The 19,736-nt window shown below is 50.0% G+C and overlaps 1 protein-coding gene across 3 annotated transcripts; it reads right to left on the bottom strand.

Moving 5' to 3' along the window:
- Positions 1-581: 581 nt before the first annotated feature.
- On the bottom strand, positions 582-19,736 carry LOC116955210 (uncharacterized). Of its 3 annotated transcripts, none has more exons than XM_076052798.1 (11): positions 19,549-19,736; positions 17,369-17,522; positions 13,740-13,833; positions 11,088-11,216; positions 9,924-10,031; positions 7,987-8,076; positions 6,383-6,447; positions 5,059-5,374; positions 4,170-4,466; positions 3,216-3,382; positions 582-2,292 (listed from the first exon to the last, which is right to left on the bottom strand). In XM_076052798.1, exons 1-11 carry the CDS (start codon positions 19,719-19,721, stop codon positions 2,125-2,127), a joined length of 1,761 nt encoding a protein of 586 aa, XP_075908913.1. In that variant the 5' UTR covers positions 19,722-19,736; the 3' UTR covers positions 582-2,124. The 3 variants fall into 3 exon arrangements, with proteins under 3 accessions (XP_075908913.1, XP_075908914.1, XP_032832115.1); XM_076052799.1 differs by having other exon boundaries at positions 5,059-5,371; XM_032976224.2 differs by lacking the exon at positions 19,549-19,736 and adding an exon at positions 19,136-19,230.

Below are 19,736 nucleotides of genomic sequence, written 5' to 3'. Positions count from 1 at the left end.
ATGTAATTTCAGGTTTATAGATTAATTATTAAAAAAAAAACATTTTCTAATGATGACCGACATTTTATGTTACATTTCTGTTCGAGTCATAAATCTGCCTGACCAAGACTGTCCCCACCCACGACTATTGTCCCCACCCACCACTATTGTTCCCACCCACGACTATTGTCCCCACCCACCACTATTGTTCCCACCCACGACTATTGTCCCCACCCACCACTATTGTTCCCACCCACCACTATTGTTCCCACCCACCACTATTGTTCCCACCCACCACAACTGTCCCCACCCACCACAACTGTCCCCACCCACGACTATTGTCCCCACCCACCACAACTGTCCCCACCCACCACAACTGTCCCCACCCACCACAACTGTCCCCACCCACGACTATTGTCCCCACCCACCACAACTGTCCCCACCCACCACAACTGTCCCCACCCACCACTATTGTTCCCACCCACCACAACTGTCCCCACCCATCACAACTGTCCCCACCCACCACAACTGCCCCCACCCACCACAACTGTCCCCACCCACCACAACTGTCCCCACCCACCACAACTGCCCCCACCCACCACAACTGTCCCCACCCACCACTATTGTTCCCACCTACCAATACAACCGCCATTCGCCACTAAGTGACGGTGACATCACCACAGTACCTGTGCCAGGCCAAGTGCACTTTGAGGCCACGTGAAGTGTCGTAGGCTCGCTGACAAGTCTCGGGACAGACCCAGCAGGTGCCATGGATTGGCTGAGATGACCACTGGTAGATGCACCACCAGCTGTACCCCCTACTGTGCCGACTTGCTGCGTTTTAGCCGCCCGGTGCACCGCTCGTTGTTGTGAGCGTTGCTCCTCCGCCCTCCGTTGTTGCTGGAGGGCGACTGACTCCAAACTGCCCAGTAGCGTCCTTCACGAGTCTCCTCTATAGAGGCTAATCTTGACACCGCTGGTACCAGTCGTCGGCAAGTCTATTCAGCGCTACATCATCTCGTACCGCATCAGACCATCTCTTCTCCAGCCCATGTCATGCCCGTTTAGCACCCTTTATGCGGCCAAATAGAAGCTGCATGGGCATGCGGTGGCTGGGCATGCAGGCTACATGACCCAGCCAACACAGCCTTGCCTGCCAGACGAGCTCACTGAATGTGTCCAGATCTTTAAAGGATTGTGAGCTCCTCACACAATACAGGCTGGTTAAACCCAGGATGGATCGCAGGCATGCCAGCCTGAATGTTTCTAACTGGCGCAGATGTTTCATTAGAAGAGTCTACGTTTCACAAGCATAGAGAAGGGAGGGCATGACTGTGGCGAGAAGACCCGAAGCTTGTGCGGAGTGATAGACCAGCAGCTTCCACACAGCATTGCGCAGCCGATAATGCCGCCCGACTGATTCGGAGTGAGACCTCTGCTGTAAAACCGGAGCTTTTCATAAGCACACTGCCCAGGTTTGTGAAACTCTCCACAACTCCTCCATCACCAATGGGGAGCTGAAGAGGTGGCGTGTTTGGTGGCACAAAATACCCATGCAGATGCTTAGTTTTGGTGAGGCTGATGGTAAGACCCCACCTCTTAGTGGCACACTCAAGGTTCAGCAGCAGCCCCTCCAACTCTTCTGAGTGAACAGCAATTACCAGATCATCAGCATACATAACGTGGTTGACCAATAGGGAACCATCCCTCGACCGCACACGGGCATTGATCAGCCTCCCATTGTATCTGTCCCAGATAGAAATTCCTCCAGTACAGCCATGGAAAGTTTCTTGAACTACGTGGTCAAAGATGATGTTAAATAATGTGGAAGCCAGAGGACATCCCTGTCGCACCCCTAGGTGACCAGGGAATGGCTCCGACTCCTGGCTACGTAGCCTACCATCATGAAGGCCCTTAATGATTGTGAACAGAAAGTCAGGGACTCCGAAAGGATGAAGAACTGCTCACAGCCCTGGCCTGTTATTGATAACATAGGTCTTGGCCAGGTCAATAAAGCAGAGATGTCACCACGTACTATCCCCACCCACCCATATACAATTCCCCTCGAAGCTGACTCGCTGTAAATTTGTTGTTTTGCATAAATGTTATAATCAACCAAAGATTACTTTTGGTAGGGGGGGGGTCTCAAAGCTGCAGACAAAACTCCGTGAGCTGTGGGTGGGTATCTCGGAGACCCCACACGATCTCCCACAGTCTGTTCGCGCAACGCGGATATTTCTTCACGACATCCAGCAGCAGCGTGACAGACTTCTTCATCTCCGTTGCATCTCCAAGCAACGTAGCCTCTGTCTCCTGAAACATCGGTGATGACAGTGTCATGCAATGTCCTTTTAAGATCAAGATGTCTTTGCAGCTCGCATCGTTTATACCTCCACACCTCGCCATTCTCCTAGAATCCACAAACGCTACAAAGTATATTTTGTATGATCATTACGCTTGCTTACCGAGGAAAGTATCATGAATGTTTTTTTTTTTATATATATAAGGGTCTTGCCACGTTTTTGACAGCAGGGGGTTGATGATTGCTATGCTCTGTATATTTTGCGAGTCATTTTTAAAACGTGGCAAATTTGGAGCATGAGGCCAGCGTGCAACGATCTGCTCCTATGAATGCTGTCACGGGATATGTAACATCCACTGTGACGCAGACGGCATGTAGTTGTGTGGTTAACACGCCCAGAGTATCCATCGGAGTGGCTGCCGTGACCCTCTTCAACAAGCGCCGAGTGCGCTACCGCGAGGTCATGTCACCGCCCTAGAAACCAAACCTCAAAGCTCCATTTCCTTAGCATCCCGATGTGTGGCTTTAGCTCGCCTCCTTGGTCACCAAACGCTGTGATTGCCACTTGAATGCCAGTCTTGGTAAAGTGCTCTCCTCCATTCTTACACGACGCCTCCCTACCATCGTGTACGATCCTCTTGATGCCGATGTCTGCATCGGTTTCATATTCCCAACTTCCAAATTGAATGTAGACTTCAGCAGCCACATGTATATACACACTGTATATACACTGCATATATACTGTACATATACACTGTATATACTGTATATACACTGTAAATACTGTATATATACTGTATATATAGAGAAAAACAAACGTGATGGCCCAGGTGGCATGTGGTAGCCCGCATCCATTTATGGATTGAGAAATAACGATGAATTTGAGTGTATTTACACGCTGACAGAAGGTAGAAAGTTACCCCGCGGTGCCCACCTTAGTGATGAGGTTTTGTTGGAGGAGGTGACGTAGAAGAAATTTGACATCACTTTGCAGGATACAAATCAGGTTTGGGAGGGAATTCTGCAGAGCATTGCTGAGTTCAGCGTCGCTGCGTTGCATGATAAATAAGGGGGAGTTGTTCAGAATTTCCATGAAGAACCCTGAAAGCGAGCGACAAGAAGAGTCAACAAATAGGCGACGTGCCTACATCCCTTATATATGCCTTCTGGAAGTGCAACATTCAGCAGAATTGGTTCACTCCAAACAAAGAATGGAAGAAATTTGACAAATCAGTGTCTCATCAGCAGAACAACGTCTGTTTGAACCAATGCGAGTGAACTGCTGTTTATTGCCAACCACCCGCTCTGTCAAATGTGGGTCCGGGTTTGACACAAAACAATAAAATACACAACACAAAATGACCATTAGCGTCATTATATAACTAACAAAGTGAACAAGGAACAGAAAAGCACGACATCGTTATCTGCCCCTACAGTGGTCAGGAGAAGCGAGGAGACGTGCAACGGTAGTTACATTTAGACGATACGTGTGCAGTATTGTACACTGCGTTATTTTTTTTCCGTTCTAATTTCTCATTCATTTTTTTCATTCACCGTTAAAGTTTTATTTAACACTAGAAAATACGATTACAATTTCCCATTCAAAACACTTCCTGTTAAATGTTTGGGTTGATGTAGGCTAACATAAAGCAACAGGAGGGTTGGGTGTTGTATTACGAACTGTGAACCAATCTCGAGTTTTCCCCATTTGCTTTTGAGTTTTCCGATCACGGATTTTCCGTTCGCGGTTATTTTCAAAAACGCAACCCCCCGCGATGGGCCAGGGTTTACCGTACTTCGTCTAGCGTGAAAGGAGGCCGATGTCACTGTAGGGATGAAATTCGTAAAATTGCGAGACAACAAAAATATCTCCTCATATGCCACTCACCGAGAGAGTGTAGCCACTCGTGCAAGTGGGAGTAGTGGACGTGCACGGCTTGAAGGGCAAACAGGAGCTTCTCACAGCCTTCGTCCCCTCGGTCGATGAAGTGATTCAGAACATTCAAGGCGCATTCCTTGTTGTTTGTGAACGAAGACGCCCTGTAAGCTGTCAGGAATCCGTATTTTTCCAACTTGTCCACGAGGTGACTCGGATTGGAGCTCAGCCATTGCTTAAGTTCAAGTTTATTCGTGCGAATAGCTCTCAGTGACTGTCCTTCCACGATGATTAACTTCACGTTCCTGTCTGTGAGAACAACCGATCGAGCACTTGATTACACCTCCTACGCGGACACAGCATGACATGCCATTGGCTGAACTATACAAGTCTCACCTTGGTGAGGTGGCCAGGTGCCTACAGAGGTCAAGAGCGCTGACCCCGGCACCAATAAGATTAGCGGGTTCAAATTCAGGAAGCTGCATGTGATTAAACCGACTTCTCAAGTGAGTTGATGGTTAGAGCCCAGTTTTTAATTACTGCACACAAACCGATGACGTTAAATTTCGTTCTGCGCTTAAGTTTGCAAAGTCACAGCTGAGAGAGTTAAAAATGCAACGCACTGGTTTGACCGTCATGCAATGAACATTGACCTCTGTGGCAGAGGTCATGGGAAAGAGTTGCCTCCTACTGTATAGGCCCGAGGTCACTTGCAGGGATCTCAGAGGTTGCTCTGTGGCATCCGCTTCACTGGGCCGCTCTGCTCTCTCATGCGAAGTGTTGCACGCCTTGTGAGAGATCCAATTGAGAGAATGTCTCTCATTGCTTGATGCCGGTAGCACAATCGGGATTACATTATGGAAAAATAAAAACGCTTTTAAAGTGGGTACATCTCTCTTACCCATAGCGATCAGCCAATTCCACATCTCAGCGTAAGTCTTTCTCACATCAAAAAGGGCCCTCAGCAGGACACGACATTGGTGCTCTCCGCCCTCCATGAAATGTGTGACCAGAACGTTGATGCGTTGTTCCAGCGGCAAGGCGGTGACTCGTTTGTAGAAGTCACGTGACATCAGGCTGTTGCTGTCGAGATGCTCCAGAAGGTGCTCTGGGTTGACTCTGAGCCAGAGCTTCAATTCCCTCTTCTTGGTTTTCAGTAAAAAGAACGCCGGTCCCCCCAGTTCATCGTCAGCATTTGTAATCAGCATTTCCAACTCCAACATTATGAGTGAACAAAAACACAGAGCCCTTGATGAAAACGGTGAAATAATCTCACATCGAACTGTATCTAAGTACATGCACAACCCTTTTCTCAATCCACTGCTATGAGGGTCTGCCTGTGTCGTGCAGGTCACGGGGGTTATTTGACCATACTTCACCTTGCAGGTCAGTGTGGGTTGGTGAAGGGGGCGTACCTGTACCAGATCAGAAATCTCCCACTGATGGTAGCTATGGATAAGAATGGATCAATAGGGCTGTGCACTCACCACAGGGTTTCTACCAGTTGTATCACATTTGCCTGAGGACAATTGCAAAGGGATATATACAGTGCCACTGGGGAAAATGCTCGTAATGTTTTCACATTTTTACAAAGGCAATCGATACATTGTGACAACGGTGGACTATGCAACCTGGTATTTGGAAGCAGTTGCACGTGAAGTGGAAGTTGCCGAGGCTCTGATAACAATTTATTCATTTGCAGCGGGCATTTCCCCCAAGTAACCCAATGGGCATTCATTTTGCAATGTTAGCCCATGGGCATTCCGTGTTCCCGTGTAACCCTATTGGCATTCGTTTCGACTTGAGCCACCGGGATGGTTGGCAATCTGCTTTGGAGCAGCAGTTGTGAGCCACCAAACCATCTCATGTGTTGAAAGTAATCATTTAGCCATTTCTAACACTTGGCCAGAACAGTCATTAGCTCTGTTCACAGACTTATCTTGGCACTCCGCATGCATATAGCCTCATTTTATCATTTTGTTTCAACGTGTTCCTCGGATTACAGGCGTAGAGAATACAAAATTACATTGAATTGTTACGGATAGTCATCGCTTGTACTGTAGTGGTAGTGCCTTATGCCCAAAAACCCCACTCCAAGCCAGCCAAGCAACCTTCGGGAAGATTGGAGTGATAAATGAAGCCCCTCATGTGAATCCGCGTTTAGATTCAAAACGTGGCATGGATTAACACGTCGTCAGAATCGCACTCGTTGCAGGGACACTCACGACTGTATGGGGCCAGACGATGGGTAGTTGATCCTTTGGTTCCCTTATTTTTTTTATTAGATTTTCTGCAAAACATAAACATCAATGTTTTAGGATGAAGAGGCTTTGCCCTTTCCGGCAATAATACAGGAGGTTCAAACTTGATTTGAAGCTTTCGTGACTGCAGGAATTACTCTTTGGTTCTTTCGGTAACGTCACGTAGAAAGAAAATAAATTAAATAATAGAATACGACGTTTCGATTGCAACACAAGCAATCATCATCAGGTAGAACTAAATTTGAGAGAGAGACAAAACACAGACACGGAGACACACGGACAGACAGACAAGCAGAGAGAGACAACACAGAGACACACAGAGAGACACACAACATAGACACACAGAGACACAACATAGACACACAGAGACACAATGCCTCTGTGTCGAGGCCTTAAACAGAGAGAGAGGGGGGTGGGGGTTTGGGCAGAGAGAGAGGTGGGTCTCCTGGGGCAGCTGCTGGAGCAGAGAATTCAGCATGTCAATGAATCCACCCCGAAGCGACCGAGGAAAAGAAGATCGAATGGCCCAATGAGAGCCTAAAATGTACCAGGCTCTCATAGGGCCATTCGATCTTCTTTCACTCGGTCGCTTCGGGGTGGATTCATTGACATGCTGAATTCTCTGCTCCAGCAGCTGCCCCAGGAGACCCACCTCTCTCTCTGCCCCCCCCCCCCTCTCTGTTTAAGGCCTCCACACAGAGGCATTGTGTCTCTGTGTGTCTATGTTGTGTGTCTGTGTGTCTATGTTGTGTGTCTCTCTGTGTGTCTCTGTGTTGTCTCTCTCTGCTTGTGTGTCTGTCTGTGTGTGTCTCCGTGTCTGTGTTTTGTCTCTCTCTCAAATTTAGTTCTACCTGATGACGGTTGCTTGTGTTGCAATCGAAACGTCATATTCTATTATTTAATCTATTTTCTTTCTACGTTACTTTACCGAAAGAACCAAAGCGTAATACAGAAGGTGTTAAGATGTCCAAACACAAAATAGACAACACCTATTATCACAAGGCATCAAGTCTTCATTCACCACACATGCTCGTGGTAAAACATACATACATAACAAAACATACATAACAATGTTACGCATAGTCCTCGAAACTGATTGGCCACACGAGAGACAGCCGCCCTTCGTGGCCTTGTCTCACCACCGGTGTTAGACCAGAGAACAACCCCAAAATGTGAACGGTACAAGGCCAATGTAAATACCAAAGCATTAATCGCTGTCTGCATAGACAAGAGAGCATAGATGCATAATCCAACAACATATTTCTGCTGCCCTCTGACAACCTGTTAGTGCATGGTGGTCACCCATCCAAGCACTATCATCCAGGTTCATCTCTGCTTAGCTTCTGAGATCTGACGACATCTGGGCAATTTGTACATGACAATACAAATCTCAGGGTGAGCTCTGTGATATCCACTTCTGTAGGTAGTTCTCTAAACGCAAGGGGGTCGCAACTGCTCAGCGAAAGATATCAAAATTCATTCTTCGTCATGTCACACGACGACGATAGCACGATCAGGGAAGAAGCGCAAACATCATGAGCAAGTGACAATGTGCAGTCAGTACTCACTGAATAACTTCCACGTTTGTCGAGCGATCCAAATCAGAAGCAAAAAAAGAATGAACGTGGCCAAATGCGCCACTGGTTTTACTATCGCACCTGGATAAAGCAGATAAACAACAAACATCAACACAGGTACGCACGTTCTTTGCCTTGTATTAAAACACAACCTCTCCATGAGATTTGTTTTATCCGTTGTGAAAGCCCAAGTGATAAACCTAAGGTTGGAATTGTTAAATAAGTCAATTGTGTATATCACCTACTAATCGACAATGTGTTTCGAAGCCACATTTCATGTGTAACAATCAGCTCGAAGTACTGTAATTTGTATGTTTCTCCCTCCCAATGGATTCATCTTTGGCAATAAGGATTTTACAGAAACCTTCCACGTTATTGAGATCAACACTATGGCCCTCACCCTGACATGCGAGTTCTGCTAGGTGGCTAAATAAGCAATACCAGTTAGCTTAGCACTGGAATGTTTCCACGACGTATGTGCATACTTTGAATCTGATTAGTTGTTCCGTACGATGCACATAATGCCTGTTTGTGGAGGCCTGGTCAGGTGACGCGGCTACTCGGATTCTCATTTTGCGGCTCTGGATGTTTATCTCTGACGATGTTTTTGGCGTATTTACTAACGAAACGTTGTACCCGTCGCTGAATTTGGTTTTGTGATTTACTCTTGAACTTGAAACGACGACAATATTGATAACCATCGGGACGTTAAACGCGTCTTCACGGCGCCAATAGAATTTGTTTGGCTGTGTCTGATTGGTGGAGGATTCGCGATACAGATTTGGTCAGATCATTCCGTGGTCGAACACAAAGTCAATGATGAATCACGTCATTGGCCACAGACGCCCTCGTCAAGCAGGCTCGGTGTGAGGCGACGGTCTCGGTGTGAGCCTGCGGGTTCATCCGTCGTCTGTGGGCAGGGGCTGGCGACCCTTTAAAGGTAGAAGATCCATTTTGTGTCTTTGACCAAAATAGTTCGAGAGTCGCGTCACACGCAGGGCCACTTATACACAAACACATACACACAGCAGCTATACACCACATGACTTAAATAAACAAAATAGCTGAAGGAATAAACTGCGTCTATTTCGTGGGTTCCCCCTTTAGTTATTCTTTCACAAAACACGTTGGACTGGTGTAACCATTTCGCCACCAAGACGTTCCATAGTGACCCATTCCCTTTCATATTTAACAAATTGATTCTTATATAAATTGATTATTATCGTTGTGTTAAGTTACGTTTAAGATTCACGTTAAAAAAAACGGCTGCCAGCAAGCGGGGAAGCCAAAGAGCCACCGCACGCGGCTCTGGAGCCGCAGGTTGCTGCCCATGGCTCTGGAGCTGCAGGTTGCTGCCCATGGCTCTGGAGCTGCAGGTTGCTGCCCCTGGCTCTGGAGCTGCCCCCTGGCTCTGGAGCTGCAGGTTGCTGCCCCTGGCTCTGGAGCTGCAGGTTGCTGCCCCTGGCTCTGGAGCTGCCCCCTGGCTCTGGAGCTGCCGGTTGCTGCCCCCTGGAGCTGCAGGCTGCTGCCCTTGGCTCTAGAGCTGCAGGTTGCTGCCCCCTGGCTCGATGGGACCCAGCGGTATCGATGCCGAGTGTGCAGGTGGTGCAGCTGCACTGGAGCCCGTGGGCGGGGTGATCTCAGAACCTGGCCTATGAAGATGAGGGGAAGGGTCACCAGGGGAAGGGTCCCCAGGGGAAGGGTCACCAGGGGGTCACCAGGACAAGGGTCACCAGGGGAAGGGTTACCAGGGGAAGGGTCCCCAGGGGAAGGGTCCCCAGGGGAAGGGTCACCAGGGCAAGGGTCACCAGGGGAAGGGTCACCAGGGGAAGGGTCACCAGGGCGAGGGTCACCAGGGCAAGGGTCACCAGGGGAAGGGTCACCAGGGGAAGGGTCACCAGGGGAAGGGTCACCATGCGTGTCCTTACCTGGCTCGGTCATCCAACAAGTTCTGGTCTCTGGATTCCACTGAAGGCCCTCTTTGCACCGGCACTGGGTATTCGATGCGATAGTGCATGGAGTTTTAATGGTTTCGTCTGTACGGAAAGCAGCATGCGTAAATCAGAAATGCAACTTTTAGTTTATGTTGTGATCAGATGAAGTTTGCTGGAAGCAATGACAACTCCTCCATGCGTTACACTGCTCAGATCTACTGCCACAATGAGATGGACGTGGACTCTGGTAACTGCTTATGCCACGTGATGCGTTGCCATTACATGGAGACAGAAACCCATGTCACATCCTGTAACCCCCACCTCCTATTAGCTACGGATGGTGAAGAAGAAGTTCAACATACATACATTATTTTTCTTGATATTTTATTATAAACTGTATTGCCCACCTACAATTCAGATAATACCATTGTCTTCAGTGGGCTTCAAGAATAATAGACAATTATCATCTTTAATATGAATATACCTACTTCGAATGGTGGCCCATGCAGTTTCAAGCTTCTTTAGTTTAACCAGAAGAAAACTGTTTTGGGCTATGATGACTTATTCGCATATACGTTGAACTTCTTTTGCACCGTATGTAGCCAACCGTGCTAATCAGAGGTGCGGGGGAAGGACAAAAAACTAAACACAAAATTCAGTTCTAATGAAATTAGTTTGCCAATCTAGATGATGATGATTTAAAAGTGTTCAGCTCCAGAGGCTTCCTAATATCGGAAGGAAGAGCGTTCCAGACGGCCGCAGAAGCGTGTCTGAAAGCGCGTGATGCGGTGACTGCCGTCTTTGTTTGATGGCCAGCCAAAAGCCGCTGCTGCGAGTATGACCGGAGTCTGCATGGTGGTATACGTGTGATGGTATAACTGCAGTCGTAATGCGTAATTCCTAAGGCATGGTGAAGATGGTGTTTTGAGGAGGCGCAGCATCAATGGCGATGTTTTAAATGCACCGAGCGTCGAGACGCTTCTGCATCTCAAGCCGCCGTGAATGGCGATTCCGTAGACCCCCTCAGATCTTCGGGGATGGCTGGATTTGAGAGCATTCAGTCAGCTGAATGTTCTCGGTGATGGTTACAGTCGGCCGCCCCACACTGCGGTGCGATAGCCATGCCAATGCTGCCTCTATCGTTCACGATGTCTTTACCTTTTCTGCATTTCTTACACGGGTTACAGGATGTGGCGTGGTTATCTGTCTCCATGTAGAGGCCCTCGGGACACAACAAACAGAAAGCATCCTTTCCATTCTCTGTGCAGTCCACTGCCTTGTAAGTTCCTGCAATAAAAAGAGGCATTAGTCATACTTATGAGATGCCAAATCATGCGAAAGCGCTGCAGTTATTGTGTGATTGGCTAAGCCGTGCTCATTTGTGGAGTTGGCTACAGTTCTCTCTCACTTGGCCCAGTGCTTACTTGTGTTGATCCAATGCCCCTGAAATTATGCACTCCCAGAAGCCGTGTGGCAGATGAGGTGTGTAAAAAATACCTTTATCTTGGCAGCGTCGGGTCAGTTATGGAAAGGAGGAATTTTGGCCGCTTATTTATTTTAGTTTGTTCTCCACAGTGACGCCGCTGAGTATTTTGTGCTGTCGAGTGAAGTTTGATGGTGTTAAACGTGGCTTGTTTTGTTCTGGTTTCGAAGCGAATACTGTACACACGACTGACGCCCCATCTGGCGAGATCTCAGAAGCTCAGCACAGTCGAGGGTGGATAGATAGTGCTTGGACGGGCAAGCACCGTGCACAACAGGTGCTATAGGCTGCGGGGCCACGTTGTGGCAGGGAGAGGGCAGTTTCGCGAACACCATAGTTGGACTGTACTTCTTCCCGCCTTCACCAAGCGACACTGACAGCTGAGTTCAAGTCAAATCTGCACCGCAACCCACACGGCGGTGAGGAGGCACAAGTAACTGAGGGTTTGCAGCGGCATTACTGCATCATTCCGCGTGCTGTGTCACTGCACCACTCAGCCGCACAGCTCAAGAAAGTAGTTCGTCGTCGGCCGCTCAGAAACGCCGTTACAACGAGAAGCGTTATAACGGCGTGTGTTCCGCGTTGTGCGAAAAGTGTTGTCGTGCGAACACCGCCACGCGTTAAGCGATGACTCGCCGTGTAGTAAAAGGATGCTGGGAGTGACAGAGTAGTTGCATGGAGTGCAAGATGGTGGTCAAAACATAAATGACATTACATTGGCCGGTGGCATTGTATTCATTGCAGAATCTGAGAGCGATTTGCGAAATACGCCGGTTAAACATAATGTTAGGAAGTTAAAGAAAGGATGAACAATCCACTGTAAACACACAGGGCGTTTGGTCATACCAGTGAAGAGGTTCAAGCCTCAATGTTAAACACAAGTCTGTGACGTCCACAACCAGCAGGTGGTGTGGGAGCCAATGAACTCTTTAGGAGGCGTGGTAACAGTAGCTGCAAGGCACGTCACAGCGATAAAGAGAACAATAGAAAATGGCATCTACATTGCAAAGTATATTATTATTCACGAGGAGAATTAGAATACTTCAGTGCTAGATAGGAAGTCTGATCTCCTGTGTGGATGTGAAAGCTGTGAGTCTATGGGTGTCCGTGTGAGTCTATGGGTCGCTCTGTGAGTCTGTGTCTCTATATTAGTTTGTGGGTCTCTATGTGAGTCTGTGGGTATCTCTGTGAGTCTGTGGGTATCTCTGTGAGTCTGTAGGTCTCTGTGAGTCTGTGTCTCTATATTAGTTTGTGGGTCTCTATGCAGGTCTGTAGGTCTCTGAGTCTGTGGGTATCTATGCAGGTCTGTGGGTCTCTCTGTGAGTCTGTAGGTCTCTGTGAGTGTGTGGGTATCTATGCGAGTCTGTGGGTCTCTACCTGAGTCTGTAGGAATATCTGTGAGTCTGTGGGTATCTCTGTGAGTCTGTAGGTCTCTGTGAGTCTGTGGATATCTATGCAGGTCTGTGGGTCTCTATGTGATTCTGTAGGTCTCTGTGAGTCTGTGGGTATCTCTGTGAGTCTGTGGGTCTCTATGTGAGTCTGTAGGTCTCTGTGAGTGTGTGGGTTTCTATGTGAGTCTGTAGGTCTCTCTGTGAGTCTGTGGGTATCTCTGTGAGTCTGTGGGTCTCTATGTGAGTCTGTAGGTCTCTGTGTGAGTCTGTAGGTCTCTATGTGAGTCTGTAAGTCTCTCTGTGAGTCTGTGGGTATCTCTGTGAGTCTGTGGGTATCTCTGTGAGTCTGTGTGTCTCAGAGCTGAATGGCAGGAAGGCTGTGGTCACCAACGTCTTTGAGAGAGAACATAACTCACGTACAGAGAGAGAAGCCGGTCGACCGGTTTTTTGCTGCTGTTGTTGTTTAACAACTGTAACACGTATTCTTGGTTCTTTCGGTAAAGTCACGTAGAAGGGAAACAATAAAAATATAAAACAATAAAATTCTCACGACGTTTCGACTGCAACACAAGCAATCATCATCAGGTGTGAAAACCATGATGATTGCTTGTGTTGCAGTCGAAACGTCGTTAGAATTGTATTGTTTTATATTTTTATTATTTTATTGTTTCCCTTCTACGTGACTTCACCGAAAGAACCAAGAATATGAATCCCTGCAGTCACGAAAGCTTTAAAAATTTAACTCTAACACGACTTATCAATGTTGTGGCTTGGCTCTACCGGTGGTGCTGTACTCGTAACGAATTGGCATGCTCTGTTTACGTGACAAACCTTGCTAGTTGGCTGTGTCGGAAGGTGGCATTTATATTCATGCGATCTAACCCAAACCAACCTTGATTATGAACCCTAACATGGTACAATGTATGGTTGATTTACCTGCACGGCATAGCCTGCAACAGATGTTGTCAGTCGTTTTGTAGAATTCTGCACTGCAGTCTTGACAGGACACCAGCCTGGTGATGAATACAATCTAGAAAGAAAAACAGAAACGTCGCCAAAGGTCACGGCTCAATGTGCACAGGGTACGGGCATTTCAAACATCCGTTCTGAATGAGCGGCGCGTGTGGGACGGATGCTCAGCGTGACGACGCCGTGACGCTGAGCAGTGGCACCCAAGCACTGTGACACATTGGTGTCAACACAGCGGCATCGCCGTGGGGCAACAGCGGCGAGGCCCGAGAAGAGTGGAGGGGACAATGACCTCACGGAGTCACTCTGCATCCTTGCAGCGCCCACAGAGCGAATGGTCGACATTCCCGAACAACGTTGCGAAGGCGCGGTCCCGCAACTGCCTCGCCCACACCACCGCTGGCGGAAGGGCCTCCAACAGAGGCCCTCTGTAGAGGAGATTTGGCCTACTCTTCCACGCTCTTCAGACGTCTTGAAGGAGTGGAGGCGACCACACCTTAACCCACCGCACGCGACCTGCCGATCGATGTCGGTGATGTTATTTATTCCGGCATCTGTGGAAAAGAGCTTCATAGCTCATCGGATTCTTCCGGGACACAAACACAAGAGGTGTGTGGGGGGGGGGTGAGAACCCCGCCCCTTGCTTCGACTGCCGTGCCGAGAGATGGAGCCGCACACCACGAGCAGCCCGGTACAGCAGGGCAGCAGGGGCAGCAGGGGCAGCAGGGGCAGCAGGGGCAGCAGGGGCGAGTCGCGGGCAGCAGAGGCAGCACGGTACAGCAGGGGCAGCAGGGGCAGCAGGGGCAGCAGGGGCAGCACGGTACAGCAGGGCAGCAGGGGCAGCACGGGCAGCAGGGGCAGCACGGGCAGCAGGGGCAGCACGGTACAGCAGGGGGCGTGTGAGTCGATGCCGGGCGGGCGGGCGGGGTGGGGGTTTTGTGGCGGCGGTTGCAGTCGCAAGGTCGAGGAGAGTTTAACGACGACAAATTTGAATTGTGGGTGGAGTAGTGGCGCAGTGGTTAGCGCACTGAACTTTGCGTGCACCCGGCGCGCTGGGTTCGATCACCGGCCATCAGTGGCGGTTTCGGGCTCCCTGCTGTATCGATCGGTCAACCTGCTCGGACCTGGGGTGACGATGATCGATCGAGCCAACTACCCCCCCACGCAGACACCACCCGGGGTGACTCAGAATTAGTTTTTGTCCTGGAGGAATCCGATGAGCTATGAAGCTCTTTATCACCGATGTCCAGAGGGCGGGTCAGAAAGTTACAACAACGATACAAAAACACGGCAGGAGCGCTCGGTATAGGGAAGTTGTGCACATCACTGAAACGAAATACTCACTAAACAAAGTGCGCGAGTAGAAATCGCAATTGTTTATTCATTCCTGTCGATGTTTCAAGACTAAATGCGAGTGGGAAAGGCAGCAAAACAACAGTCTCAGATCACACCAAGACAACAACAATCCCACCCACTCACCCACCCACTCACCTACTTACTCACCCACCTACTCACCCACCCACTCACCCACCCACTCACTCACCCACCCACCCACTCACCCACCTACTCACTCACCTACTCACTCACCTACTCACTCACCCACTCACTCACCCACTCACTCACCTACTCACCAAACCACTCACCCGCTCACCTACCCACTCACTCACCCACTCACTCACCCACTCACTCACTCACTCACCCACCCACTCACTCACCCACTCATCCACCCATTCATTCACCCATTCAGTCACCCACTCATCCACCTACTCACTCCCTCATCCACCCATTCATCCACCCACTCAGTCACCCACTCATCCACCTACTCACTCACCCACTCACCCCCTCATCCACCTACTCACTCACCCACTCACTCACCTACTCACCAAACCACTCACCCGCTCACCTACCCACTCACTCACCCACTCACTCACCCACCCACTCATCCACCCATTCAGTCACCCACTCATCCACCTACTCACCCACCCATTCACCCACCTACTCACCCACCCACTCACTCACCCACCTACTCACTCACCCACCTACTCACTCACCCACTCGCTCACCCACTCACCAAACCACTCACCCGCTCACCTACCCACTCACTCACCCACTCACCCACTCACTCACTCACTCACCCACCCACCCACTCACCCACTCATCCACCCATTCATTCACTTACTCAGTCACCCACTCACTCGCCCACTCACTCACCCCCTCATCCACCCACCCACTCATCCACCCATTCATCTACCCATTAATCCACCCACTCAGTCACCCACTCACCCCCTCATCCACCTACTCACTCACCCACTCACTCACCCCCTCATCCACCCACCCACCACCCACCCTGCAGGTCACCTCCTCAACTTCTCTTTCTGCTCCTTCCCTCGCACTCCTCCGCTCTGGCATCCTCCTCCCATCGCCATCGTCTCTCCCAAACTCTTACACAACCATCACCGTGCTCAGTTCAAGACGCCTGTTCGACGCGCATCGATCACAGCTGTAATTCTCGCGTGGTGTGCTGCTCAAAGTGATGTTTCTTCAATCGCGATGTCGTGACTATTGCAGCCTGAGCTGAGAAACTACTACACCACTCATACACGGGGGGAGTTCAGGAACGAGCTGCAGCTGTGAGACGCAACAACGGCAGCCAAGCGCAGGTGGCGGAACGTCGTCTCTGTGAAACATCGACGACGTGAGCACTGCACAGACCCCTGTCTCTCTCTCTCCGTGTCTGTGTGTGTGTCTGCGTGTGTGTCTGTGTGTGTGTCTGTGTGTCTGTGCGTGTGTCTGTGTGTGTCTGTGTGTGTGTGTCTGTGTGTGCGTGTGTGTGTGTCTGTATGTGTGTCTGTGTGTGTGTGTGTCTGTGCGTGTGTCTGTGTGTCTGTGTGTGTGTCTGTGTGTGTGTGTGTGTCTGTGTGTGTGTCTGTGTGTGCGTGTGTGTGTGTCTGTATGTGTGTCTGTGTGTGTGTGTCTGTGCGTGTGTCTGTGTGTCTGTGTGTGTGTCTGTGTGTGTGTGTGTGTCTGTGTGTGTGTCTGTGTGTGTGTCTGTGTGTCTGTGCGTGTGTCTGTGTGTCTGTGCGTGTGTGTGTCTGTGTGTCTGTGCGTGTGTCTGTGTGTCTGTGCGTGTGTCTGTGTGTCTGTGCGTGTGTCTGTGTGTGTCTGTATGTGTGTCTGTGCGTGTGTCTGTGTGTGTGTCTGTGTGTGTGTCTGTGCGTGTATCTGTGCGTGTGTGTGTGTCTGTGCGTGTGTGTGTCTGTGCGTGTGTGTGTGTCTGTGTGTGTCTGTGTGTGTGTGTGCGTGTGTGTGTGTCTGTGCGTGTGTCTGTGCGTGTGTGTGTGTCTGTGCGTGTGTGTGTCTGTGTGTGTCTGTGTGTGTCTGTGTGTGTGTGTGCGTGTGTGTGTGTCTGTGCGTGTGTCTGTGTGTGTCTGTGTGTGTGTCTGTGCGTGTGTCTCCCTCTTCAGCTCAGGAGGCCGGCACAGCAGCGGCAGCTGCCACAGTCTTAGCGCGGCTGGCTACGTACGGCGCGAACAAAGTCCGACACACATCGCGCATTTATAGAGCGCCGAGCGCAAGTCGACGAGGTTAAGACTCACCCCGAGGGCGAGCGAGACGACGGCTCTCCACCTCGCCCAGGCTCCTTCCTGCATCACGCGGGCCGCGAGTCGCCTGCCTCGGTGACTCCCACGGCCACATCGGTGTCCCTGCGACGATCGACCGCCAGCCCCCTTCGAGACGCGCGCCTCGTGCCTACACACACACAGAGATCACACAGAGATCTGTGTGTGTAGGATGGCTTGTGGAGTAGCAGCAGCAGCAGAGATCTGTGTGTGTAGGATGGCTTGTGACGTAGCAGCAGCAGAGATCTGTGTGTGTAGGATGGCTTGTGGAGTAGCAGCAGCAGAGATCTGTGTGTGTAGGATGGCTTGTGACGTAGCAGCAGCAGAGATCTGTGTGTGTAGGATGGCTTGTGGAGTAGCAGCAGCAGCAGAGATCTGTGTGTGTAGGATGGCTTGTGGAGTAGCAGCAGCAGAGATCTGTGTGTAGGATGGCTTGTCAAGTAGCAGCAGCAGAGATCTGTGTGTGTAGGATGGCTTGTGACGTAGCAGCAGAGATCTGTGTGTAGGATGGCTTGTGGAGTATCAGCAGAGATCTGTGTGTGTAGGATGGCTTGTGGAGTAGCAGCAGCAGAGATCTGTGTGTGTGAAGGATGGCTTGTGACGTAGCAGCAGAGATCTGTGTGTAGGATGGCTTGTGAAGTAGTAGCAGCAGAGATCTGTGTGTGTAGGATGGCTTGTGACGTAGCAGCAGCAGAGATCTGTGTGTGTGAAGGATGGCTTGTGACGTAGCAGCAGCAGAGATCTGAGTGTGTAGGATGGCTTGTGAAGTAGCTGCAGAGATCTGTGTGTGTAGGATGGCTTGTGGAGTAGCAGCAGCAGAGATCTGTGTGTGTGAAGGATGGCTTGTGACGTAGCAGCAGCAGAGATCTGTGTGTGTGTAGGATGGCTTGTGACGTAGCAGCAGCAGAGATCTGTGTGTGTGTAGGATGGCTTGTGACGTAGCAGCAGCAGAGATCTGTGTGTGTGAAGGATGGCTTGTCAAGTAGCAGCAGCAGAGATCTGTGTGTGTGTAGGATGGCTTGTGACGTAGCAGCAGCAGAGATCTGTGTGTGTGTAGGATGGCTTGTGAGGTATCAGCAGCAGAGATCTGTGTGTGTGTAGGATGACTTGTGAAGTATCAGCAGAGATCTGTGTGTGTGTAGGATGGCTTGTGACGTAGCAGCAGCAGAGATCTGTGTGTAGGATGGCTTGTGAAGTATCAGCAGCAGCAGAGATCTGTGTGTAGGATGGCTTGTGGAGTAGCAGCAGAGATCTGTGTGTGTAGGATGGCTTGTGAAGTATCAGCAGCAGAGATCTCTGAGTGTGTAGGATGGCATGTGGAGTAGCAGCAGCAGAGATCTGTGTGTGTAGGATGGCTTGTCAAGTAGCAGCAGCAGCAGAGATCTGTGTGTGTAGGATGGCTTGTGAAGTGGCAGCAGAGATCTGTGTGTAGGATGGCTTGTGGAGTAGCAGCAGAGATCTGTGTGTGTAGGATGGCTTGTGGAGTAGCAGCAGCAGAGATCTGTGTGTGTAGGATGGCTTGTGGAGTAGCAGCAGAGATCTGTGTGTGTAGGATGGCTTGTGGAGTAGCAGCAGCAGAGATCTGTGTGTGTAGGATGGCTTGTGGAGTAGCAGCAGCAGAGATCTGTGTGTAGGATGGCTTGTGGAGTAGCAGCAGAGATCTGTGTGTGTGTAGGATGGCTTGTGAAGTAGTAGCAGTAGAGATCTGTGTGTGTAGGATGGCTTGTGAAGTAACTTTAAAACCTGGCGGAGGAGTCGCTGCGTTCACTCAGCCTGCATGGTGCTGGGCGGAAGGGCAAATGAAACGAAAGAGGAACCAACGCGAATTCTCATTGGGTCTTTCCGTAAAGTGACGTAGATAGCTTCAACGAAAATAACAAAAAAACTACGACGTTTCGATCACAACACAATCGATCGTCATCAGGAGGAAAAAAGACGACAATATCGTGTTCGCAGTTTCCCACAAACGCATCATATTGTATTGCCATAGTCGTTGTGCTTTTCTGTGCTAACATCGCGACTAGAGAGCGCTTCCAGCGTGTTTATTTCGACATGGCAGCTCCACCCAGCGGTGTCCACCCAGCGGTGTCGCACATGCACACCGCCTCTGGGTGCACACAGCCTCTGGGTTGCGAGAGGCTTGCACCGACGTTCACCTGTGGCGTGAGGAGGTCAACTCGGCGACCTCCGCGTTGCGAGTTCGTGCCCGTGCGGGGCTGGCCGAGCTGCGTTGGCTTTCGGCTGCCGAACGAATCCATGAAAGGTCGCGCTCGTGACACGCAAAGTGCTTTTGTCGCACATGAACCACAATGCCAAGGGGCCCGTGCATACATGACGAAACACG

This window comes from Petromyzon marinus, chromosome 58, assembly GCF_048934315.1.
Source record: "Petromyzon marinus isolate PM22_M1 ecotype Great Lakes invasive population chromosome 58, UKy_Petmar_22M1.pri1.0, whole genome shotgun sequence".
NCBI lineage: Eukaryota > Metazoa > Chordata > Hyperoartia > Petromyzontiformes > Petromyzontidae > Petromyzon > Petromyzon marinus.
Note: the sequence above shows the minus strand (reverse complement) of the source record. Positions and strands in the feature narration are given on the sequence as shown.

Bases quoted from the DNA above. Each gene is read 5' to 3' on its own strand.
- LOC116955210 (XM_076052798.1), bottom strand. From the start codon at position 19,721: ATGCACGGGCCCCTTGGCATTGTGGTTCATGTGCGACAAAAGCACTTT. The intron at 10,032-11,087 runs GTAAAGACATCG...CTTTCCGTACAG, and splicing joins GTGTAAGAAATGCAGAAAAG to ACGAAACCATTAAAACTCCA. The intron at 4,467-5,058 runs GTAAGAGAGATG...TTGTTCTCACAG, and splicing joins GAATTGGCTGATCGCTATGG to ACAGGAACGTGAAGTTAATC.